This window comes from Onychostoma macrolepis, chromosome 04 (assembly GCF_012432095.1).
Source record: "Onychostoma macrolepis isolate SWU-2019 chromosome 04, ASM1243209v1, whole genome shotgun sequence".
Classification (NCBI taxonomy): Eukaryota; Metazoa; Chordata; class Actinopteri; order Cypriniformes; family Cyprinidae; genus Onychostoma; species Onychostoma macrolepis.
Genome location: NC_081158.1, coordinates 8851867 through 8879482, shown reverse-complemented (window position 1 = coordinate 8879482; position 27616 = coordinate 8851867). Strand labels below are relative to the sequence as shown.

Genomic DNA, 27616 nt, shown 5'->3' with positions numbered 1-27616 from the left:
TGGGTGCGTCTCAATCAGCTCCCTGGTTCAGTATTGAACACACTGCTGAGGGAGCCAGTCAGAGAGATAATAATAAACTAGCCCTCAAATTAATAATAAACACCAAATATATAGAAGGTCCATATTTGTATTTGCTGATTTGTAGATTATTTTTGAATTAGATTACACTTTCATGAAAACATTTACAGTTGGTTTGTAAGTTACACACGTTTGTGTTTATCTCATTGCATTTGCACTGTTTTGAGCAGTGTGCGGCGATTCGAGTGATTCAAAACAGTGAATCATTTTGTGAATCAATTGATTCAGTTGACTCGGAGTTTCTTAAAGCTCAGTTTCTCCATCACTAGTCGCCAGTGACTGAGCTCGTGTTTAACTGGTTCACTATACAGGGAGCGAAATGAGCCGCACCTTCTCTGTTACTCGTGTGCAGATGCACTTTACTCACACACAATAACTTTAATATCACTGCATAAAGACTTTCAGCATTTCTTTCGGTAATGATTAATTTCACGTTTTTGTATACAATTCTCTAAACGCGCTGTATTGATTTAAACACTTCAAACGGTTAAAAACACAAACCTTTCTTCATCCGAATCACAGGAGCGCGGCGCCGCCTTATGACGTCACATCGCCACACCAAAATAAAAGTCTTGTTCGTTAAAGCATAGGATTTTACATCAGAAAACAAATGTAAATAATGAGGTATATTAGGAATTGCGGAGCTATCAAAACCCCAAAGCTATCAATACCGTTAAGCTGTACATGTATCTAAATTCAAGCAACTGTGAAGTTCTTTCAATTCATGATAAATTAAGAGAATTGTGATATTCTCAATCAAAAATAAAACTAACTCCAGTGTCTTGATTTTAAAATTACAGGATAGGGAAGAACTTATACATAATACAAATTAATTAAAAAAATTGTATTTCAAAATTAAATTTGTGTTTGCAGCTCATTTAACTATTTAGTTCATTAATTAAAACTAAAATCTTGTCAACGTATTCATCTTATTCAATCTCACTTTCTCCCCAGAACATAAGCACAATAAATCAAATTTCAGCTTTATTTTGATCATTTCAGTTATTGGAAACTGATTCATAAAAATAAATTTCCTCTCCATATTAGCCCTCTATGAATATCAGACACACTGAAAATGAACAAATCTGTCTTCTATAAGGACTGGATGGAAAGGTGGTCTGTGTTGATCTTATTGATTTCAGTGGTAATGTTCTTTTATATGAGCAATTTCGTATAAATTACAGTTTTTTTGCAGTAAAAAGGAATATAGTTCATTAATTATTACCATTTCAGTTTCTTTAATTGGCAAAAACATGCCAACATATTCAGTTGTTACTCTTTAACTTCGCTTATTAAGAGTGAACCGTTCAGTTAATAAATACAAGACACAATAAACAGTGTATTAGAAACTCAAAGAAGAAAAAAAACCTCTAGAAGTACATCCATCAATAGAAAAATGTGTTATATGATTTTAGTGAAGTTAAAAGTTTTGAAAACAAAATACCTACAATATCCAGTTACGGCTGTAGGAATCTCAGAAGTGAAGATCAGGAGACTGAGTGAGTCTTCAGCAGGTTCTTGATTGAGATGGTACTGTGTGACCCTGCAGTCATCAAGACTGAATCACTGTAGTTTTATACAGATTTCAGGAGGCCATCATCAGAATATAAAGGATGCAAAGAATGTGAGCAGTTGCAGGAATTTACCCAGATTTTCACCAACTCTAATCCAATCAGCATAACTATAACACTCTGGTGACAGTCTAACACTCCTTTCAGGAACTCAAGCTCATCTCTCCAGGATTCTCCAGACAAGCCTTCGCAGAGCTGCTAGAGCAAGATTGGAGGAAGAATAAGTGAAATTATTTTACCATATTATGAAATTGCTTTCCATGAGCAGACATCATCACGTATTCTATTTCATTTTATATATCTTCCAGTCTGGACATATCAACGGCGATACACTACAGTGCAGCTTCTTAGAGTTTTCATATGCTTCATTTGAGGAAGACCAGCTCTGCTGTGGTGCTCCTTTCACCTGTCCAGCCTGCACGCCGGAAATGTTGGCTGTTTCAGCCGATGGAAACAGAAAGCTATATCGCTTTCCCAGAGACACAAGGTGGTCTTTGTTTCAGTCTTTACTTTATATATTTAATGGATGCATTTCCTATTTTTCTTTCTTCCTCAGCTCTGATGATCCTGCCTTTTTTGAGGGGCTCTTTGAGGCTGAAGATGGTGTCTAGATTTGTGGAAACCATACAGAAAGCAGTAAGAAATGCAAGTTTCAATAATAACTTGACAAAAAAAGTTGTCCCAAAAAGAACCATATATGTCCAACCTTGATTTCCTCCCTACTTCAGACGAGAATAAATGCCACATATGTATACATATGACAGCATTGCTTTTATTCGATTTGTGTTTGTTATATGTGTCTTAGACACAGAGAAAAGGCACATGTGGGGACTCCCAGTGGACAGCAGCGAGGGAGATATCAAGGAGGGCTTCCAAATTGGAGGGGATGGAGGTTGCAGCGTGTCTCCACGGATTCCTTCTGAAAGCTCTTAACATGTACAAGGGGGAGATATTTGCCTACCCTCTGTATCTTTAGAAGGACCTCGTGCCAGCCAAGGTGCATTTTTTTTGCAATGGATGTGGCTTGCAAATATTGGCCATACTTGGAGAAGGCTGCTAGTGTCCTTCCTGCTCTTTAAGAGCTGACCACAATGAAACCATTCCTCGGTGTGATGCATGCTCGAGCCCATGCAACTAAGTGTGTAGTATGTATAATATTTTTGCATCATATGTACATTTGTAATGTTTACAAGCACATTAATAATATGAAATTGCAGTTAAGGGCTACACTACACTATGTAGCCATTTTTCATTCAATCATTTCTTATACAGATTGTAAATCCGATAATTTTTGATATTGGGCTATGTAAATTGAATTGAATTGAATTTCTTCCACCCTTTACCAATGCATTAAATGAAGTGGTAGGAACCAGGAAGGAGCAGGGACAACCGCCGGTGACGAGGTGGAGCAAGTGAACAGCTATCTCTCACGCTGTATCCTGACAACCAAATATATGTCCAAAGCAGGTGATCAGTGTTTGCAATATTCTTGCATATATATATATATATATATATATATATATTCATTATTTGCTTTAAACAGCACGGATGGACATGCTTGCATTGCATGCAATGGGGTGGATCCACAAAAAAAGTCTCTCTCTCTACATATTACTTTCCACAGGATATGTGAAGGTAAGCCTCCTATTAAGCGTGCAATAGGTGATTGTCTTCAGAAACATTTTTTTGTTATGCTGGTTGAAAGTCACTTCACATCCCGATAGCAGTCATTAACTCAAGTGGTTTAAATGTATTTATCTGTATTTATATATTCTGTGAAAGGAGTACGACCAAGAAATGTTCGTCCAATCAAAATGCTCAATTGAGGGGCTTTACCTCATTGTGAGGCAATGGAACCAAACCCTTTACCATCAGAATGGTATAACTATAGAATATAATACCACACACATACATTTCAGTAAATGAGAATTACGGTTTGAATGGAGTCCCAAAAGTATAGTATTTGCTACTAGTTCTTGAACCACAACCTGAGAAAATTATCAAAGCAGAGATTTCGCTTATCTTTAGCGGCTTAAGAAGATTTAGCACCAGTTTTCAGCAAGGAGAAGATTTTGTCTGTTACTTGCGTTTTGTGCTGGTTTCCCTGGGTGGCTTGTCTCAGCAGAGGGAATCATGGCTTGGCTGATTGGTTGGTTCTTGGTATCCGTGTGGTGCAGCTGACACAGAACAGTGTACACAGTTTGAGTCCAGCGGATATTCTCCAAAATGGCGCTACGCTGATGCAGAGGAGACGAATTGTTGAATAAAGTTATTATTTTTGTCCCGTATTTGAGAATTAAATAGCGTGTCCCATTTTGAATCAGTACGGGATGGGGTTTGTCCCATATTTTTGAGTTGTGCAGCATTCATGCAAATCACCCGCATGGATGGTGTTACTGCAAACAATGAGAAGTATTTAGCCCAAATCTGTGTTCATACCACCCTATACAATTATTCAAGTTCATTAGCAATTTCTCATCATACTCCTCCCCTCTAGGTTACAGTAGCTGAGTTAACGCAGGTGTACCACACGGTTAAACACAACCTCAGCTATAACAGTGCTGACTGTGGACACAAGCTCAACCAAAAGGTTCTGCATGACTCTAAAATCGTAAAGAAAATGTCTCTTGGGAGAACAAAGGCAGAAGCACTGGTCAAAGACGTCCTTGCTCCAAAGGCAGTGGCTGATGTTATTGACGTCTTAACATCAGGTAAACCCCTCCCATTCTCCATTGCTGTACAATACTTCAGGCCAGACACTGGGATCTGCAACAAAATGCTTGATTTTGGAGAGAATGCAGATGAGTCAGCTGAAGGGATCATAGATTTCATAGAACAATCTCTTGAAAAATATGGCTTATCTTCAGATCAAGTTACATCATGTAGTGCAGACAATACAAATGCAAATTATGCAATCCACAACTCTGTCTTCACCAACCTAAAGCAGAAGCAAAAAGATCTGCTGCAAGGGAACTGCCATGCGCATATTGTGCACAACACAGTGAAGCATGCTCTTGACCAGCTCATTGTAGATGTGGAAAACATTGTGCTGAAGGTCTATGGCCATTTCTCCACATCTGCCAAACGAAGGGAATCCCTTAAAGAGTTTTGCCAGTTTTGTGATGTGGAATTCCGTGAGATTCTGCGGCATGTTTCAACCAGGTGGCTGTCCCTCAATCCAGCCATCTCCCGTCTTATGCAACGCTGGACTGCTCTCAGGTCTTATTTCATCAGCCTGGGTGAAGAGTGTCCCAGACAGATTAAAACTTTGTTAAAGCTCAGTGAAGCCTCAACTGAGGAAGATGCTGATGATGTGGAAGTTTACCTCCTGTTCTCCTTCTTTGAGAGGATGTAGACAAGGGAAATGAGGGACTTTGCTGTCTCTTATGAAGAAGATTGTCAGAGGTGTCAGAAAAGTTGAAAGTGGTCCTCCGACAGTACAAGACTGCTTTAGGCCCGAAGCTTCTGCCCTTCTACATGTTGAAGCAGAAGATCAAAGTGGCCTCAGTAGTCCAGACACCAGTGAGGATGAAGAAGAAAACACAATTTAGGTAAACACAATTTTGTTTGTTCTCAAAAATAGACCAGGGCGTATTCCATCAAGGTGGATAAAGGAAAAGCCTGGCTTATTTTGGTAAGTCTCACTAATTTAAATAAGTGTTCAGTTCCATTACTGTGGTTTAAGACCAGTTCAGACTGAAGATTCACAAAAAGATGGAACTGTTTTAGAGCATTGCAGGGAAAGTTGAAGGAATGTCTCAGCTTGACTCAAGCTGGCTGATGCCGTCGCTGCGACTATCAATTTGCCAGATGCTGATTTTAGAATATAAGGCATGGCACCTATCTCAAAAGCCAATCAGCTTGTAGCAAAGTCAGCTGGTCAAGTTACTAAACTGTCAGCTGGTTGAAGTTTTGGACAGAGGAAAGAGCGGACAAGCCTTAAAACTTGCTCAACTCTTCAGGGCTGCGCATGTACTCCATGCCCAAGCACAATACATGCTTATTCAAGCCTGGTTAAAGTCAACGTTGACTATACATGGCCAAATTACGTTAGTGGAATGACTTGAGCCTGCAATGAAAGTCAATGTTAACTGAAGCCATGCTTTTTCAAAATTGATAATTTCCACTATCAACTATTCTTTCCAGCAAAACATTAAAATCAATGTATCTTAACAATTTTGATATTTATATTATTCCCTTGGAAAGGTCATAATACATGCTAATGATATTTTATTAACTGTGAGCTAGGTAAACAAGATCTGGGCATGAGGCTAACTTTATGAACATATAATGCAAGACACTGCTCATTTTAAAAAGAAACCAGAAGTTTTATTGAGCTACTCTAAGATACATGAAACTACACTACTAAAAGCACACACACACATACATTTCAGTAAATGAGAATTACGGTTTGAATGGAGTCCCAAAAGTATAGTATTTGCTACTAGTTCTTGAACCACAACCTGAGAAAATTATCAAAGCAGAGATTTGGCTTATCTTTAGCGGCTTAAGAAGATTTAGCACCAGTTTTCAGCAAGGAGAAGATTTTGTCTGTTACTTGCGTTTTGTGCTGGTTTCCCTGGGAGGCTTATCTCAGCAGAGGGAATCATGGCTTGGCTGATTGGTTGGTTCTTGGTATCCGTGTGGTGCAGCTGACACAGAACAGTGTACAGATATTCTCCAAAATGGCGCTACGCTGATGCAGAGGAGACGAATTGTTGAATAAAGTTATTATTTTTGTTTTCTTTGTGTATAAAAAGTATTCTCGTAGCTTTGTAAAATTACGGTTGAACCACAGATGGCAGATGGACTATTTTGACGATGTCTTTCATACTTTTCTGGGCATTGACAATGTTAATTACTTGGCAGTCAATGGGACAGTCACAAGCCTCCGGTTTTCATTTAAAATATCTTAAGCTGTATTCCGAAGAAGAACGAAGCTGTTACGGATTTGGAATGACATGGGGGTAAGTGATTAATGACAAAATTTCCATTTTGGGATGGAGTAACCCTTTAAAGGTTGCACCATCCAATTTAGTATACAGAACACCCAACAACAATGAAAACAAATGTTTATTTATGCTGGAATATATGGGTCCCATAGCCTATACAAGGCCTCTTAGATGAGGATTTTTGTCTATGAGAGCTCCCTGGCACTTCTGTTAGTATTGGGCCCCTGTGAATATGAATGCCTCCAAACCTCTTATAGAACCATTGTTCCATCCTGTTTCAAATCATATTTATTTGAACCACTCTTTGAGCTTCTTCCTTTGTGTGAAGGGTATACGAAAAAGTACTATTTAGCAGAATGAGAAATAGATTTATTGCCAAGTATGTTTGCATACACAAGGAATATGTTTTAGTGAGAGAGGAAGCTTCCAGTGCACAGATATAGACAAATTTGCTTATACTAAGTTGCACGTGTACATATAATTAATATTATAACTGTCCATCTTCCCTAGGTTGTAGTTAAATAATGCATGCCAGAAAGAAAGAAAGGAAAAACAGTTGGAAATGCTGTGCCCACCATTTTTTTCTTTTGTCTAAATTGATTGTTCTAAATGGGAAAAAATGGTATGGAGAGTGCAATTGTTACGTTATGCAGACCAGACACAGAGGATGGTAAATGTAACAGGTTTATTGAAATGAGTAGTCGGGTAAGTAATGCGGATAGATGGATACTGGTACTTTATGATGACAATGACTGATGGAGGATTTCTTGCCGAGGTGAGGATGCCAGGAGCTCGTGGCAGACAGGAGGCGCACACACCTTGGAGGATGGTGATTTCCAGGCCGGGAGGACGGGTAAGGACAGACGGATGGAGACACAAGGTAACACAGACGATCTGGACGAGGAGGTATGTATCGCGAGGTAAGTCTTAACTGGAAGGTAGGGAGTGAGTCCACTTCGTGTGATCGAGATCGGACGCTGACTGGAGTGAGGTGTGAGCTTATGTAGTGTGGCTTGGGCTGAGTGATAATGAGGTGCAGGTGGTGTGATCAGTATTCAGGTGATTGTGATCTTGGCATGGGATTGGTGGAGGAGCCTGGCTGATCCGTGACAGCAATAGAGTCTGGTTAAGATTTAATATTTTAACGATCAAAAGTTACACACTTAATAGCGTTGTTTAAATGTCTACAAAAGACCTCCTTCAAATATAAATATAACCATTTAAGCAATGTGTATATTTGAAATTACACTTTTTTTTTTTTTTTAAATGGTCCAATCAGATTTTGGTAGTTAACTGTTTGGTGCTCTTTTCGTGATCAAAAACGTTGACATTATCAAATAATTTTTTATTTATGTGATGCATTAAATACACTATATTGCCAAAAGTATTGGGACACGCCATTCTAATGAACAGGTTTGACTACTTTAGTAATTTCCATGAAAAAAAATCTTAATGTTTAAGCATATAATGATATTCTAGGCAATTGTGTGCTTCTAATATCATAGCAACAGTTTGGACAGGACCCTTTTCTATTCTAACATGACAATGCCTCTGTGTATAAGGCAAGGTTCAAAAAGAATTGATTGATTCAGTCAGTGTGGAAGAACTTGACTTGTCTGCAGAAAGCCAAGTCCTAATCCAAGCTGAACACCTCTGGTGTGTCTTTAAATGCAGACCTTGAACCAAAAACTCATCAGCAAACACCAATGACTTGTACATACACTATACAGACAAAAGTATTGGGACACCCCCTTCATGACTCAGAAAATGATAAAAATGTGTTTTTATCTCGTGCATTAGAAGTAGAAGTGGTTCAGTTAAAACACTGCATTTGTAACTGCATGAGAGGATAATACATGAGCTGTAAGTTTCCCCGCAGACATGTTGCAAGCTTTATTTATCATCACAACTGGCAACATATGGATTACTCTGAGTCAGATGCAAATGATTATGTTTTGACGTCACTACAGGGAAATAACTTGATTTATTAATAGAGTCATGCAAATGCGGCTTGCGTTGTCAGCTTACTGGTGTGCATGTAAATGTGCTCATTGGTGTTTGGTGATGAGTTTTTGGCTCAAGATCTGCATTTAAAGTCACACCAGATGTGTTCAGCTGGGTTTCTGCAGACCAGTCAAGTTCTTCCACACTGACTGAATCAATCAATCATTTATTTTTGAACCTTGCCTTATACACAGAGGCATTGTCATGTTAGAATAGAAAAGGGTCCTGTCCAAATTGTTGCTTTAAAACTAGAAGCACACAATTCCCTGAAAACTCTATGCAAAGGCATTTTTTATTGATTTTACTTCAGCTTTTAATACAATGCACATTCATTTACTTTTATCACGTTTGTATAGTATGAATGTTAACTCTGCTGATATATTGGATCAAAGATTTTCTCACAGATCGACCACGGAGAGTTTTCATGAATGATGTACTTTCTAATGAATTGATTTTAAATGGAGGTGCACCACAAGGTTGTGTGTTGTCACCACTTTTATTTTCTGTATATACCAATGAGTTACAAATTAAGAGCACTGCAGCTTGTTTAAGTATGCAGATGATATGGTTTTGGTGCAACTGTGTTCTGAAAATCCTCTACTGAGTGAACAAATTTATTTTCAAAATGTGGCTGTTCTTGAGGATTGGTGTAAATTGAGTGCTCTGCATATAAATGTAAAGACAAAGGAAGTGATCTTCAGCTGTAATTCTGGCAAACATCACGTGTTAAAGGAACTAAAGTTACATGAGCAGGCTGTTGAGATTGTGGAAAGTTTTAAATATCTGGGAACATACCTGGATACTTTTGGTGAAACTGTGGATAATATTTTAAAGAAAGCAAGCCAAAGGTCATGTGTGTTCTTTTGTATTATGTGTGTAATTTTGTCGTATGAGAAGCCAAAGACAAATTTTAACTAGCTAACCAACTAACTACTTTTGGACTGTTGAACAAAAATACCCACCTACTGCCATTCTAACGCTTGGAAGAGCCAGGATACTTTTTTAACATTACACCGATTGGATTCGTCTGAAAGAAGAAAGTCATATACACCTAGGATGCTTTGAGGTGGAGTAAAACATGGGCTAATTTTAAATTTTTGGGTGAACTAACCCTTTAAGATTTGTACACACGGAAATTAAAGTAGTCAAACCTGTTCTTTAGAAGGGGGTGTCCCAATACATTTGGCAATATAGTGTAAATGTACAGTATATTTGACAGTTAATTTAAGACGTGTTTCATACGCCTTAATTTGCCTTATATTAGACTTGTAGCAAGAAAAATTATATCAGAAAAAAAAATGTGTAGGTTAAATCTTTAATTCTGTAAAATTGCCTAAGAAATCTATCTATATAAAACACTTTAATCATATTATCACTTGCATTTTTTTTAAATAACAGTGGAAACACCTTAAAATACGCCTTCATTTTTGCTCATAGAGATTAATACAACATTTAGTACTGTAAAGGGTCTACTTTTATTTGAGTACACTCACAATATCAACAAAACGTTGCTTTTGTAAAATAAAATAAATTAAAAAACAAACAAGATGCGCTTTCTGCTGTCTCACAAAAATGAACCAAAACTCAGCGAATACTAGCATCAAGACATGACAAATATATCTATAGAAAGCTTTAAATGACTACAAAATGAAAAAAATTCAGTAATTCGCAAAAACTCTTTCATTATGTAATCCGTAAAGGCACATCCAGTGAGGAGATGGCAAGTCAGGATTGTCAACTTCGTCTTTGCAACACTGAGCGTAGAATAGAATAGGCTAGGTATAGCCTAAATATTAAAGGCACATTATGGTTTAGTATTTACTACTACTACGTCAACTAGAAAAATCTTTGGATGATGGGCAGCCCCTGTTTTAATCCAGTCCTTTTTTCTTCTACAACTCTTCCAGCTTTGCTGAAAGGGTTACTCCACCCCAAAATGAAAATTGTCAATCGCAAACAGCGTACGCTCTTCTGTGTCAACCGCGACACACAGATGCACTGTTTGCGTTCAAATCAAAGCGTAAATAGACATAGAAGACGTATCCGTGTGGCGCAGCTGACACAGAAGAGCATACGCTATTTGCGTACAGCGATATTCTCCAAAATGCCGCTACGGTGCCGAATTTGTTGAATAAAGTCGTTATTTTTGTTTTCTTTCAGTATAAAAAGTATTCTTGTCGCTTCATAACGTTACGGTTGAACCACTGATGGCAGATGGACTAGTCTTACGATGTCTTTCATACTTTTCTGGACCTTGACAGTGTTATTTACTTGGCAGTCGATGGGACAGTCACAAGCCTCCCGGTTTTCATCTAAAATATCTTAAATTGTGTTTCGAAGACAACGAGGCTTTTACGGATTTGAACGACATGAGGGTAAGTGATTAATGACAAAATTTTCATTTTGGGGTGGAGTAACCCTTAGAAGGCGTGCTCACTTCCATTGCCACTGGTAGGGACACTAAACACCATCTGGGCCAGTCTCGACAGTTGTGGTAGTATATGGTCTCATGTTGTTTCCACCAGCGCTGCAAAAAAATGCAAATAAAAACAAAAACAACACTGCTGTACAGATGATTAACATAGGTGTTGCACAGACATTTGACGCAGAGTGAGAATGGTTTGAATATTCTTTTGAAGGAATAATGCGTCCCTGCTCTGATCACATGTAAACGGCTTCTCTACAGTGTGAATCTTCATGTGTTTTTTAAGGTTTCCTCTTCTAGTGAAACTCTTTCCACATTGTTGGCAAGTGAAAGGTTTCTCTCCAGTATGAATTCCCTCGTGGGCATCAAGGTGTTGTTTATGTTTAAAACTTTTTCCACATTGAGTACATGTGTAAGGTTTCTCTCCACTGTGACTTATCATGTGGTATTTAAAGTTTGGTTTTCGAATGAAGTTTTTTCCACACAGTTTGCAGGTGTAAGGCTTCACTCCAGTGTGAACTCTCATGTGGTCTTTAAGGGTTCTTTTTTGAGTGAAGCTCTTTCCACATTGTTGGCAGGTGAAAGGTTTCTCTCCAGTATGAATTTGCATGTGGTCATCGAGCTGTTGTTTATATGCAAAACTTTTTCCACATTGAGAACATGTGTAAGGTTTCTCTCCAGTATGAATTCTCATGTGGTTTTTAAGTATTGGTTTTTGAATGAAGCTCTTTCCACACAGTTTGCAGGTGAAAGGCTTCTCTCCAGTATGAATCCTCATGTGGTCAATGAGGTGTTGTTTATATGTAAAACTTTTTCCACATTGAGAACATCTGTAAGGTTTCTCTCCAGTGTGAATTCTCATGTGGCTTTTAAGGTTTGGTTTTTGAACGAAGCTCTTTCCACACAGTTTGCACGTAAAAGGTTTCTCTCCAGTGTGAATTTTCATGTGGCCTTTAAGGGTTCCTTTTCTGTTGAAACTTTTCCCGCACTGTTGGCAGGTGAAAGGTTTCTCTCCAGTATGAATTCTCATGTGATCATCGAGGTGTTGTTTATGTTTAAAACTTTTTCCACATTGAGAACATGTGTGAGGTTTCTCTCCAGTGTGAATTCTCATGTGGCCTTTAAGGGTTCCTTTTCTGTTGAAACTTTTCCCGCACTGTTGGCAGGTGAAATAACTTCTATTCGCTGTCTTCTGAGCTCTTTTTTGTATAGTCTTTTCAGTATGTGAGCAACTAAATGAATTTTCTCCAGTAATGAAATCATATTTCTCATGCTGAACATTATCTTCCTTTTCATTGAGCTCTTGACTCTCCTCTTTCAGTGTCTTCAGGTCTAATGCAAAAAAGGCAAATCCAGATTAACACCATTTTTAATGGCACAAAGAACAAACATCAAAACCAACAACATGTAGATCTTATACTCACTAAGCTATTAAAGGAGGTTAAATGTGATCTTAAAATTTCTTCCCATTATTCGAAGTGATGATAAAAAAAAAAGTCAAATTTATTGTGTAATCTTAGTTGCATATGTTTATACAATGGGTCATGTGATCTCAACATGTCTGTCCACACAATGTAGGGTTGCCACCTGTGCCTTAAAATATGGAATAGTCCATATTTTAAAGTAAATCAATACGGGACACGATTTGTCCTGTATTTTACAAAGGCCAAAGTTGAATTAACAAACAAGTATTTTACACGGTTTATAATACTAATAGCAATAATATGAAATTAATTTCATTATAAAGTATTAGAGAAGCACATTTGCCCATGATTGCATTTTGGCATCTTTTGACTTGTGCTGCAGTTCTATGAATGTTTTTCCCTCCAGGTCTTCGAGCCGGTCACATGACTAAAAGCTATGAATTTAATAGAAATCACTGGATAATCGTAAATGGGTGTCCCTTATTTTGCCTAGCTGAAGGTGGCAACCCTAACACGATGTGACCCGCTCCATGTCAAATAAAACATTTCTAATTAGGGATGCACACGATATTACCGGACTGATAATAATTGACTGATAATAACTGATTTTAAATCTTCAATGTACTGTCAAAAAACCTTAATTATTGTTTGTTTAATCTAAGTTCTTGTTAAAAACTAACCAAAATTAAGAATATGTTGCTTATAATTTCTGCACAGGAGAGACTTGCTGTTGTTTCCAAACAAAAGGAAATATATTGGTATCGGTATCAGCCAAAATAAGTTCAGATATCGGCATATCGGATATCGGCAAAAATCCAATATCGTGCATCCCTATTTCTAATTACAAACCTCATATGACATTCTTCTAAAATATCATTCCTTTCTGTAGAGTTGGGCATTTTAATAAGGATCAAACGAGCGAGTTCAGCTTTGAGAATGAAAAATAACCTGTTTGTGTCTCAGTATCTTCATGTTTGTCTCTGAATGTTTCTTCAATCTTCATGTCTTTACTCTCCACTTTAATAAATTCCATCTTTGTTTGTTCCTCAGTATCTTCATGTTTGACTCTGAATGTTTCTTCAATCTTCATGTCTTCACTCTCCTCTTTAATAAATGCCATCTTTATAATAGCGTGTCACATAGATCTGTAAGAGATTAAATCACAAATTCCTTAAGTTATCAACAACATAGATCTTATATAAGCAAGCGTGAAGTGCTCTCAATTCCCTATTAACTATAGAGCATTTATGATATTTCCAGTTAATAATTAAGTGTCTTTATACATAGCCACGGGAACATATTTTGAGCAGGTGGGGAGGGGTAACAAGAGTAATGCTCTTGACTGACATATGTTGGCGGATACAAAAGCGCTACTTTTGTTAATAAAACATTAATTTCTAATGGTTAATAAAGTTTAATATGTGTCTTTAGACCTTATTTATTTAGGTTACAACGCAAGGCTATATCTATCTTATTCATTTTGTTAACAAGAGTTAGATGTTTAAAGCTGCAGTCCATAAGTTTTGCCTCTTTGTCACCATCTCTGTTTGAAACCTGCAATTGCAGTTCCTTGCGGAATTATTTTTATTGTGTGGGTTGTGCTCCGGCACGGCTCCAGCGCGGATTAATCTAATGTTTAGAGGTGTATGTGTGGCTGTCAGTCACCACACTGGTGTGGAGACTCTACTTACAGGGGTTAAAGCAAAACAAAATCTTTTGACTGAAATTTTTTCCTCGGCCAAACCCCGATCCACAGCCATACCTGTCACACACCCAGTTTAAGAGCCGTGTTTTTCTTCTTGTAGTTAGGAGCATTTGTCCTCCTAATTAAAAAAAATTAGGAGCACCTTCTAATCAATAATAAAAAATTCTGATAAAAAATTAGCGTTCTTAATACGAGGTGACATTTGACAAAGTGATTTACAGGGGCATTTTCTTTTTACTTTTGTAAATGAATTTTTTTAATTTTATTAAATGTATGCAGTGTTTCCTCTAGGATTTTTTCCAGCTGTGGAGGCAGGACTATTTCACATGGACCACACCCCCTCCCACCCAACAATCACCTGCACTCAGAACTGAAATTATTTTAACTAAAAAAAGTAGTATGTCTTTGAGTAATTTAGTAAATAATAAAATAAGAACAAATAAATTAATGACAATCAATAGCACAAACAAAAATAATAAGATACAAATTAAATTATCAGTATTTCAATTTTTTCAGTTAGGTCTAACTATAATTATTCAACTGTAAAATAACACTGGATAGTCTTCACTGTATAATGAAAGACAGCAGCAGGTTTATTTAGGCTGCTGTCTCTTTAAGACCTCATGCATGGATCTAATATGTTACACATGGCTCTATGCTTTCTTTTCTTTTTAGGAGCTTTGTCCTCCTAATTTAATTAGGAGCAGCTGGAGCAATGGCATCATTTTCATTATGTCAAATTTTAAAAATTATGTTTATAAGCTATTTAAAATTTCTATTTAAAAAAAAAGTATATTAATAAATTAGTAGAATAAGACAAATAAGTTACCAATTATATGAAATTAGTAAATTTAAGGTGGCACAGAAGAACACAAAAGTGGCTTGTAGGTACATTTTCAGACGTTTAATGAGGCTCAGAGGTGGCATGAGTGCAATTAAATTCATAAATTCATGTGGAGATTAATGTCTTAAATATACAATTTTGAATACAGAACTATTAAATGATTTAAATAACTGAAATTATACAGTAACCCCCGTGTTTGCTTTTAGAGATGAGCAGCGGCTCAGCTGTTACTTTATTTGGAACTATTTTCGTTGATGATATAGAGCAAAAATGCAGTACTTGTTTATTGATCTGTTGTATTAAATCAATATCACATTTGCAAACTCCCTTAATAATTATTAAAAGCTGTCACTCTCCTTATCGCGATCTGTGCACAGATGAGAGCGCGCGAGTGAGTTCAAGACTTAAAAGCAGGTGCAAATGTGATGCATTCCGTCGGAAGCTGCGGGAATGATTAGAATGATTATTACCGGTAATAGCCGCAATCCCGCGCCGAAATTCAAGTTCTGCTCTGTTCTCTGATAATAACCTGACTGTGAATGATGCGAGCGGCGTTACTGTTGTCAGTGAGAAGCTGCAGCCGTGGCAGGGATGATTTTTGGTGTGCCGGCAGAACAACAACAATGCGCTACATGTTTCTTTTCCCCTCATTTATCCCTAATAACTAATGGAGTGAACACGGAGCAGTATTTCCGTGAGCGGGAACGCAAAACCCGGAGTGGATCCAGAGCGGAGTGAACACAGAACACTTAGAGCGGAGAGAGGAACGTGCTTTCACTCCACTCCAGGCTTTGATCACATCCCTCTCAGCAGGCTGAATACACCTAGACTTTCCTTAATTTAAGACCTATTCAAACTAAAATTAAGACATTTATTACACTATTTGAGAAATGTAAGCTTATTTACGGCCTTAAAATAATGAAAAGTGCATTTAAGACATTAAAGACAGGCGGGAACCCTGCAAATGACGGAAATCCGTCGTAGACTCGCTGCAATTAACGGAAATCCATCGTAGCGACGGAGAACTTTAATCCCTGAACTTAGGAAATCACAGATTCTTGCCTACGTCATGAGATATATGACCCAAATAAGAATTTTCACTGGATACTGTCATCAGAACAAGTAACAAATCTGCCACGGTTGTTCTGACCAACTGAGGGGAAAAAAGCATTACAATAAATCGCGCTACCAATGGTGATTAAAGCTAACGATGTGTTTACACTGGCCCGTAGCGAGCGTTTTCAATTCATTTCTATGGAAGTTGAGCTTATAAGCTTGCGCGGTGTATTATGGGTTTGAAAGCAGCACGGAAAAAGCATTAAGAGCAGTGGGATTATAGCATTGCCAGCGGCACCAAGTGCAGATTCGACGCTGTAGTGGAAACACACCGTAATGATCGATTAGCTCATATCACATCAAACCGTGCAAATTATTATCATTGTTATACTTTGTTCTCAAATTGTTAACATTAACAACATCAGCATTGCATGACTACGTGTATGTACTGTATATCAGCGTGTAGATTTCAGTTTCTGTACAGTCTAATCTCTTCTTGTCATACCATTTTAACCAAAAAAGCTAATTATTCTTCCTCCGAACTGGTTCTCTTTAAAATACAAATCCTGTGTAATCCCATCTGTAATCAGATGCACATTTAAAACTGAAAGAATTTAATTTCAGTCACATGCATTTTATAAACGCATAATCTTTAATGGATTACAATCCACCATCAAAATTATACATTTAATTATTCTAGCTGCAGTGAGAAAAGGCTATAGACCAGTGGTCTTCAAACCCTGGGTCGCGAGACTTAAAAAATGGGTCGCCAGGATGATTTAAGGAAAACGCATGTAACAAGTTCTAGACTCAGGAAAGAAGCAACTAAATAACATAAACAACAACGAAAGTAACCGGCAGCCACCTCAGGTCAGAATCAAATGTGTATTTGTGTTTGCGCTGTTTTTGGAGCGTTGTACATTGTAGCAAATCAGAGACATATCTGTTGATTTCTATAACGCAATGGCCAATCAGAGGAGCTTTAGTGAGTCAGAATCCACTCACCGCTCAGAACGCGAGTATTCTTGTTCAGTCCAGAGTTCTGGAAGCTCGCGACGCGAATCCTCTAAGCACCGACAGTGATTTGATTTTGGAACAGAGCATCCTTCCGGAGCTCTACGGTGGGACTCGAGATCAGTCTGTAGCACAGTTGTCTTTCCTTCCTTCTTTATAAATAAATACATACATATATATATGGATCGCGTCAATTTAAAAAGATAAAAATAGGGTTGCTCTGAAAAAAAGTTTGAAAACCACTGCTATAGACGATCCGCCACCTGCGATAGCCTAGTAGCCGGGACTCAACCTTTATGTTTACAGACGTGACGTAATGGCGCAGCAGCATGCTCGAATTTCCCATGAAAATCTACCCGTACCACTCAAATTAGAAAACATTATTATAAGCTAATCGTTGTTAATCAGGCTAAAGTAAGGTGATAGTTTTGAACACTGGCTGGTTATGAACTTGCTCAAATATTGATTTCGGATCGCATTTTTAACCAAAAAAAGAAAAGAAAAAAAAGTTACAGACTGCAGCTTTAATATAGTTTAATATGTAAGGTGAAATATATGTGTGTTAAATGAGGGTAAAACATATCTTTATTCATTTTGTTAATAAAAGTTCAAAGATTAATATAGGTAAACTTGTCATTGTATAATTTTATAGTAGACTATAAACATTTTTTCCCCATTAATAATAATAATAATGAGCCATAAGCATTCGTTTAAAGTAAGGGAGAAATCCAAAAAAGTTTCATATATTTGTGTTACAATGCAGGTACATCAGTTCTGTTCATAAAAGTTTTGTTTAACATAAGGAACTTTGTCATTCAGTATGTTTACATGGACGTCAATACTCCGATTTTAATACGATTAAGACAATACTCTGATTAAGAGTCTACCAATGTAAACAGAGATTTTTGATGACCTTAATCCGGCTAAAGTCATAATCGAAGTAAACACAAATCGAATTAAAGACATGTGGAGTATTCCTATTTCAGTCGCATTATTGAAGTGCAGTACAGACATGTAAACACCTTAATCCAGGGCTATTCAATTGGCGGCCCGCGGGCCACATGCGGCCCGGAAGCAACCTCCAAATGGCCCAGCCCGTGGTCCCGCCAAAAACGCACATCCCTACATAAATTCATACAGTAGTACAGACCACGTAGCCTAGCAACACGCAAACAATGCAGAGCGTGCCGGTAGCCTAGATTACTATCAATATGTCTTTCTCAACACTGAAACGTAAAATTGCCAATGAAAACCGTCAGTTTAACCCTGCCTGGACTGACAAATACATGTTTATTTTACCGCCACATCCAAACGCCAAACCGATGTGTTTAATTTGTAATGAGTGCGTTGCAGTACTTAAAGATTACAATATGCGGAGGCACCACATTGAGAAACACCAGACTTTCCACACCAATTTTCCAGAAGGATCTCAAGAGAGGGCAGCAAAAGTGCAGAGTTTGACTGCATCTTACAACCGGAGCAGTACTACCATGTCATTCACAGCCCAAGAGAGAGCTACCGCAGCATCCCTTCGTGTTTCCTGGATATTGGCAAAAAAGAAAAGGCCATTCACAGACTCTGAAACCGTGAAGGACTGTATGCTGGCTGTCGTGGATGAGGTGATAAATGACGATAAAATTAAAACAAGCGTGGCATCTGCTCTAAAAAAAACGTACCCCTGTCAGATACTTCCAACATTCGTAGGGTTGAAATTCTTGCTGCAGATGTGTATGAAACGCTGTTAGGGGACCTGATGAAAGCTGATACTATGTCTATAGCAGTAGATGAGTCCACAGACAAAACTGATACTGCTCAGTTGTGCATATATGTCCGTTTTTTTGACAGCAAATGCTTCAGAGAGGAGCTGCTCTGCCTACTGCTGTTAGGACACACAACGGGCGATATAGTCTTTGGGAAAATTTCCGCTTTTTTTAAAGACAATGGTCTGGATATGACACGTATGTGCATGCTTGTGACGGATGGGGCTCCATCCATGACAGGGAAAGTGAATGGTTTGGCAGCACGTTGGTCCGCTGTTGCGCCTCAGTTGATCTCCTTACACTGCATTGTGCATCAGGTGGTGTTGTGCGCAGGGGCGGATCTAGAAAATAATATTTAGGGTGGCAAAGGGGTGGCATGGGGTCTATGAGGGGTGGCAACACCAAAGCATGCAAAGATTTTGGGGATTTATTGTCTGACGTGCACAGTTATGTTCACAAATATTGCATTACCATTAAGTAATCATATATACTGTTTAAAATGAAAAATAAATAACAACATTTCAATATCCATCATGGCACCAAGTCAATACACAATATGAAAAACTTCAACAGGTTATAAATGTTTCTGAGCTTGTATAATTAAAGAAGACATTCTGTTATTACCAGAGGTGGGAATGTCTGTAATCACCCAGAACACTATCAATAGTCTAGCAACACCCCAGAAATCTGCATAGCAAAAGCCTAGCAACCATCCAGAATATCCTAGCAACCAACTAGCAACACTTTAGCAAACATCTAGAACATCTAACTGACCAAACTATTTATGTTTCTTAAACAAGACTTTAAGACAAGCCAGCATAAAATTGTCTTTCAAACTTTTCAATCTAGTTATTACAAGTAGCCTATTCTTAAATGCTTACAAACAATTAAAATACACAGATGACTTTCCTGCCCAGTGAACACTCATGAGATCAATAACACTTAACAAAAAACTCTTATTAGGATTCAGGAATTATTTTTGCAGCTCAATCATGTCTATTACAGTATACAACATGAATTAAATTACAGATAATAATAATAATTCAGCAATTAACTTTTGGGAACGGATAATTTTCATTTTTCTACTGGAAAGTACTCTTGCAGTAGATGAAAAACACTAGAAAAGTTAAAATACCAAAGAATTGTATATGAACTTGGTATGCACCACAATACAGTACAGTACAAAATAAAATAAAATAAATTCAGCATCCTCTGCACATTTGGTCAAATTTCATTACAGTGTACAGTACTATAGCAGTTTCCTGGTCTCCTGACACAAGACTATATCTCTCTAGGCAGTCATTTCTCAGTTCTGCAAACATGCAGTACACATAAAAGATGGTTACAGATAAAATTTGACAGTCACACGTTTGAAGGTGTACAACATGTGCTAGAGTTTACTGTACATATAGAAGAGTGAAATTTCCATCATGTACTGGTAGGCTACTGTACTGTAATTATATTGAATGTGTAAGTATAAAACCCATGTATATTATTCGGTCAGGTCTCTCCGTTGTTAGGATGCAGAAATTCTGATTGGTGTCATCAGTTTTGCTGCCTAATCTCATTGTTAAACTTTTTGAGAAATGTGTCTTTGTTTTGAGAACTGAATTAATGGTTTGGGAAAATGGGCCAACTAAAATCAGTTATATTAAAATAACAATAGAGAAAACTGCAATACAAGATTCTTACCTAACTCTGCTATTAGTTTTCATGATCGGCTCATGTTATTGTTTCGTCCGATATGGCAGAAAGGCCTCTATATTCATGATGAAAGTGTCCGGAGAATCGGATCACCAAACAATTACGGGATGAATCTCAGAACACATCCGGACGGGATTAGATTTCTCAGAGGACTTCTGAATAAACCGAGAAGCAGTATCTGATTCACGAACAAATGGGCTGCGCTTTGTATTTTTGACTCAAAAAGAACCGGTTCTTAAGAGTCATTTGTTAATGAAGCCGACTACACTGGGCACGCTGCGTGCAACCGTCGCCGCGGCTGAAAAGTAGCACATGAAACACTGCTTACATTTATATTTTATTCTGTGATAATTCTGGGGTGGCAGGTGGGGTGGCACAGCTTTTTCTTAGGGTGGCACTTGCCACCCCGTGCCACCCCGGTAGATCCGCCCCTGGTTGTGCGCAAAACTAAGCGGAGCGCTCAAAACGACGTGATGGCTACAATTAATTTTATTCGCTCTACATCAAGCCTCCAACACCGCTTGTTCCGCATGCTGCTGTCAGAAATGTCTGCTGAGCACCACGACCTGCTTTTGCATAATGACGTGAGGTGGCTGTCCAAAGGCAAAGCACTGGAGCGTTTCTGTGGTCTCAGAGAGGAGATCATAACTTTCCGCAGCAAGCATAAAAAGGTAGAAACGCACTTGAGTCGCATACTGGACGACAACTTCATGGCTGATGCCAGCTTTCTGAGCGACATATTCAAACACCTGAATGATCTCAATTTGGCACTACAAGGCAGAGACAAAACTGTCATCGACCTTGTGGAACAGATGCGCGCATTCCCAGTTAAACTGGAGCTTTTCGCAACTGATTTGAGCACATGCCGAATGCTGCATTTTCCAACACTCCGCAAATTCATCTCATCCCCCGCACAAATCACGGATGTGATGACAGATTTCATTGCGAGGCTGAAAATGAACTTTGCTGGTCGATTGGATGGACTTGTTCCGCCCTCAGAGGTGGCCCTTTTTGTCAGAGACCCGTTCACTGTTGCATTAGAAGGGGACTTATCTGCCAGAGCAAAGCAAGTGGTTCCTTCCATTGACGAGGGGAAATTCACACTCGAACTTGTTGACATGCAGTCATCTGTAACCATGGCACAGGAGCTTTGCACTAACGGGCCTACAATGTTTTGGACTGATGTCAACATACATCATTTCCCTAACATTAAGAAAGTAGCGATCGTTTTTTCGACATTTTTTTTTCTTTTGTAGTAGGGGCTACCTCAGATTATGTTCAGTTAACTCTTTTATTGTATTTTTATGCACCTTTTGATGTGCAAACTGACCAAAGTTAAAAGAGAAACAATGAATAAACCTTACATGTATTCAATAAATTTGTTTGTGTTGGTTTTAAAATGTGTCATTACGTGTTGCTTCGCCGCTGAAATAACTGGCCCAGCTAACCTTCTTGGTTTGAAAATCTGGCCCAACTGAATTTGTAATTGAATAGCCCTGCCTTAATCACACTATTACCGTCGTGTAGGACTTTTCGCCACATTTTGCGACAGGATACACACACGGCAGCGATCAACTGTTTGACGGCAAATAAAAGAGCTTCAACACTGCCGTCGTCTGTATGCACGTACAAATAATTAACTGCACTTGAAGCTTTCATAAAATAAAAATGAAACACCCAAAACTGTATTTGGCATCATCACGAAGACGGACGATATGTTGACACGTGAAATTCTGGAGGATGTCGGATAGCATCGCGTGGTGACGTAATGACGTGTGCCATTAATCGATCTATTAACTCTAACATGTAAAACGGGAACATGAAAGGATTATTCTAAAAGCAACTCATGTAAACACCTTAATCATAATATTGTCTTATTCAGAATAAGGTAAATAATTAGATTACTGATGTCCATGTAAACGTAGCCAATGTAGCATTGGGGGGGGCCATTCACACAGAACGTGTCTTTGCATCTAAAAACACAATCTTCATGTCTTCACTCTCCACTTTAATAAATTTTAGATTTTATTAGTTAAGTTATAGTTTTGAGACGAAATACCAACAATATCCAGTTATGGCTCTGTAGATTTATAGAGATTTCAGGAGGCCGTCATTAGAAGATAAAGGACGCAAAGGATGTAAGCAGTTGCAGGAATTGACCCAGATTTTCACCAACTCTAATCCAATCAGCATAACTATAACACTCATTATCACAGAGATCAGGGAAGGTCACACCTACAGACATCACATTCACACTTAACCCAGAGACTGATTAGCATGAACAAAGACCATCAGTTAAAGTAATGGTTCCCAACACTGGTCCTGGAGGCACCCCAACACTGCACATTTTGCATGTCTCCTTTCTCTGACACACCAATTTAAGGTCTTGGAGTCTCTACTAATGAGCAGATGACCTGAATCAGGTGTGTTTGATTAAGGAGACATGCAAAACATGCTGTGTTTGGGTGCCTCCAGGACCAGGGTTGGGAAACACTGAATTAAATAGGGCAGAAGCAGCAAGAGGCAATAAAGAAAAAAAGATGATTTTAAATCTGTATTCACATACACACCTAAAACAAGAGAAATTGATTTGAATATTTACATTCCTTTTATCTTTCTGCTGACTTTCTAAGGCTGTGATTTAATTTTGACCCAAATAATTGTCTAAATTGATGTGCATTTGTAAGAAAGTAAACATTTATTATTTGGAAGTATTTTGTAGAACGTAAATATAAATTACATGAATTACCACTGATTATATAAATTAAATTAATTCTTACAAAATCCTTTATGCATAAAGCTAAATTTATACCTCTTTATTTATAGACAACTGAAGATAAATATTAGTTCAGTAATATTTATTAAAACATAGAGATTATTGGAAAATGTCTATTAAATTTATTGATATTTTATATTGTTTTTATTTTTATGATGGCCCATCAAGTTGAATGTAAAATCATCAGAGTCAGAAGATTTCTGAATTTCATTCTGTACGTTCAAATGCTGTTTGTTGTTCTTTATACAGTCAGAGTAGCTTTTTTGTTTTTTAAAAGCCTGTACACACTGAAACGAAAAAGGTGGTGCTACTTAAGACACCCCAAATGAAAATTCTGTCATTAATTACTCACCACCATGTCGTAAGACCTTTGTTCATCTTCGCAATACAAATTAAGATATTTTTGTTCAATTCAGAAAAGCTCTCTGACCCTCCATAGACGGCAAGATACTACCACGATCAAGGCTCAGAAACGTAGCAAGGACATCGGTAAAATAGTCCACGCGCGCGCTTTCTACTGAACGTAAACGAGTTGTATTGATTTAAACACTTAAAACATTTGAATAAAAGCGCTCACCTTTCTTCAGCCGAATCACAGCGCGCGGCGCAGCCTTATGACGTCACATCACCACACCAAAATAAAAGTCTTTCCCCCCTCCTTTATTAACCTTCAAATAACAAACAGGCACTGTCATCTTTCCATTGTTAAACACATTAATAATAAAGCAGCATATAATAAACGCAATAACTCTAAAAAATTTAAACATTACAATTATACTACAAGCAAATTATAACACAAATTAAATTACAATCCATGTATGTTGACAGAAGTTTAGAGAGTTTTAAATGTTTTATGGATTGAAATAAAATATTTTTGAAATGCTGTAACACAAGGAGAAACTTTGCTACAATCAACACATTATAGTGCTCTCAAAACATTGGTATTACATTTAACATCCAAGAACTTATAATTGTCAATAAACAAATCAACCAATGTAGGTATTACAGAAGAATATTGAAATATACCCTTAATTAAATTCATCAAAGCTACAGGAACAGCTTTGACAACTTAAGATAATTGTCTATATGAACAATCATAATTAAATTCTCTTGAAATGATCATAATTTAATGTACTACCATCTTCATCCATTAAATGGATTACATTCCAAACTCGTTTGTCAAACCAGTCTTTAGAAAATAAAGATTTCCTCTTATGTAAAAAACACCTGTTATTCCAAATTATAACATAATGTGGAGTAAAATTATGCTTGTACAGCATTTTCCAATATAATAACACCTGCACATGAAAATCAGACTTAAATGGGTCAAAATCACATCTTAAAATAAAAGAAATTTCTCCAACTCTTTGGAAAAGATGAAAAGGAATACTAAACCATAAAGATTGTTCATCTCTTACAAACATCTGTAACTGTCTTAACTTAATAACTCCGTTCATTACTCCAATATCAATAATATTCAACCCTGCTTCCTGCGTTAACTTTACCAGATGTGATCCTGGACCACAAAACCAGTCTTAAGTCACTGGGGTATATTTGTAGCAATAGCCAAAAATACATTGTATGGTTCAAAATTATCGATTTTTATTTTATACCAAAAATCATTAGGATATTAAGTAAAGATCATGTTCCATGAAGATATTTAGTAAATTTCTTACCCTAAATATATCAAAACTTAATTTTTGATTAGTTATATGCATTGCTAAGAACTTCATTTGGACAACTTTAAAGGAGTTTTTCTCAATATTTAGATTTTTTTGCACCCTCAGATTCCAGATTTTCAAATAGTTGTATCTCAGCCAAATGTTGTCATATCCTAACAAACCATCAATGGAAAGATTATTTATTCAGATTTCATGTGATGTATATAAATCTCAATTTCAAAAAATTGACACTTAAGACTGGTTTGTCCATCAATCCTGAATTTTTTCGTAATAGTTCCCAAGTATGTTATTTAATTTTTGACTGGAATATCATAAATTAAATTTTGTGTGTTATCACGAATAATCAAAATCTCAATTTTTTTTTCAAATTTAAATGTCACAAAGATACAGCTTTTAAGACATTTGATATCTGAGTCATTGAAAAATAACATATCATCAGCTAGTTGTGTAATCACCATTTAATGGTTTTATACTTTCAGGATAAGGACTGATAGGACTTCAGGAAAGGAGTGCACTCAGTGTCCGAATTCACTCACTCGTTTTCATTCACTCCTTCAAGTGAACTGTATGAGTGGACTAATGTAGGGAATGAGGGTAAAGGGGGCGATTTCTGATACAGCCTATGTATTCTTTTTGTGAAGAAAAAGTACATACTTATGAGTACGTAGCAGAAGAGTAGGCAAACTTTGGCACATACTACTTCGTCATAACTGTGAATTTAACGGACGCTCTGTTGCTTAGTTACACTGCACTGTCAATCATCGCCACAGTTAATAAAATCCACAGTTCGTTTAATTTCCTACCATATTGGAGAGAAATGAAGAGGCCTATCACGCCGATATCTCTTCATATGTTTGCATAATGATGCATTTAAAAGCTAACGACCAAACGTATTATTATAAAAGTTCAAGCTAGACATTGATTATTTATTACTCAAACTCCTTTCTGTTCTTTCCCTGCTTGCCCGTTGGACATACTAATAATTCTATTTTCGAATACTATTTAGGACGGATAGAATGCGAATTGGACACAGCAAAAGTAATCAGCGTTGTTTACGTTCAGCACGCGCATGCTTTCTACTGAACGTAAACGAGTTTCTGATATTATATTATTCAACTATGCCAAGGTAAATACAACTTTCCATTCTATGGCACCTTTAATGCGGTATTTGAAGGACACTGGTTTATATAATAGAATACAGTGAATTTAAGGATAGATTATGATTCTGACCCACACTCCTAATCAGTAGGTTGCGTTAAAGCACCTAAAAAAGGAAGAAAAAGAAGACTAAGAACAACATATCTTTAGCAAACAAGACTTTTATTTTGGTCTGGGATTAGGGTTAGATGACTGGCCAACTGTCGCAAAGCATGCAATCACATGCAAATACTGACAAGCTCGAGAGGCAGTATAAAATGCAGTGCCCGCGACAATTACGTCAGAATCGGATACTGAACGCCACTTAGCTGGCGAGCACGGTGAACACCGTGATGTCTCGTTCCCGCTTTCAGGGAACCAAGGTTACGATAGTAACCGGAGACGTTCCCTCTTGAGCTTCACGAGACATCACAGAGAATTTCTCCGTTATGGGAACGATATTCAATCCCGCCGTGAGAGAGGCTACGAGCAGTCTGTACCAGTTAATGCTCGGCGAAGAGAGAACACACAAACACATAATTCCCACCAATAGCGACGCTTGTTAGGCGGGCTCGCAGCTGATAGGTGGAGGTAAGCCGATGAGCGTCTAAACCCCAGGTATATGAAATTTGCATATCTGGTCAGCAATAATGTAGGCTGCGCTGAGAGCAGGGCAGAACAGACACAACAACAGTATTGCAAGATTGAAGGATTTATGTTGAACTCTGTCATGGAAACTATGTATAAACCCTAATAGTCAATTTGTAATTTATTTGTACCTGTGTTGTATTACGTCATGGACGAGCGCTTCTAAAATGAATGAATGGATGATTCAGCTGCGGGCGCCATCTTCTGGTGAGACGCGGGAATTTACTCGGCGCACGACAGTGCGTTATTCTCACAGTGCATTATGGGTTACCTCTAGCCGTGGAGTGTACATCGGTTGTACACTCGTTTTTGCGGTGCATTGTGGGATTGAATGAGTGCACTCGAGAACGTCCACTATGGTTTCGGACACCACTAAAAATGCCTGTTTTTTCTTCCGACAAGCGCAGTCTGCTCTGATTGGCCAGCTGACACAGTGCATTGTGATTGGACAAACACCACAAGTACGTGTCGGAAATGTAACGCCCCTTACCATAATTGCGAGCTTCAGCTTTCAAAGTAAATATAAAGACAGTTAATAATGTCCTTAGTTTTACCATCAATTCAAGCCAGAGAGGGGAACAGAGTCAGTGATGATGCTCGTATATATTTGCAGTACACAAGCCGCGGTTAAGAAAGCTGACTCCACTGTGATGTGACCCTCTCTCTCTCTCTCTCTCACACACACACACAACGCGTTACTCTACACTACGCATAATTCCGTATTTGAACAGTCAATAGCAAATACTTAAACTAATAACAAAACATACTTACAGTCGCTGATTCAAAAGCGTCAAGATTGTCATAGCAAATTTGGAATTTACCTGTTTTTTTTTTTT

The 27616-nt window shown here is 37.7% G+C and overlaps 1 protein-coding gene across 2 annotated transcripts in view; it reads right to left on the bottom strand.

Annotated features, from left to right (window-relative positions):
* LOC131538738 (gastrula zinc finger protein XlCGF57.1-like) overlaps window positions 1–23919 on the bottom strand; it is a 37137-nt gene extending 13218 nt beyond the window's left edge. The window contains exons 1-3 of one of the 2 annotated variants that reach the window (XM_058772813.1): window positions 23666–23842; window positions 13403–13599; window positions 11273–12362 (exon numbers count right to left, since the gene is read on the bottom strand). In XM_058772813.1, coding sequence (XP_058628796.1) covers window positions 11273–12362; window positions 13403–13574 — 1262 coding nt within the window. In that variant the 5' untranslated portion in view covers window positions 13575–13599; window positions 23666–23842. Of the gene's footprint in view, window positions 1–8837; window positions 12363–13402; window positions 13600–23665; window positions 23843–23890 lie in introns of those variants that run through there. The other variant, XM_058772812.1, reaches the window with a different exon arrangement.
* Between the last annotated feature and the right edge of the window lie 3697 nt (window positions 23920–27616).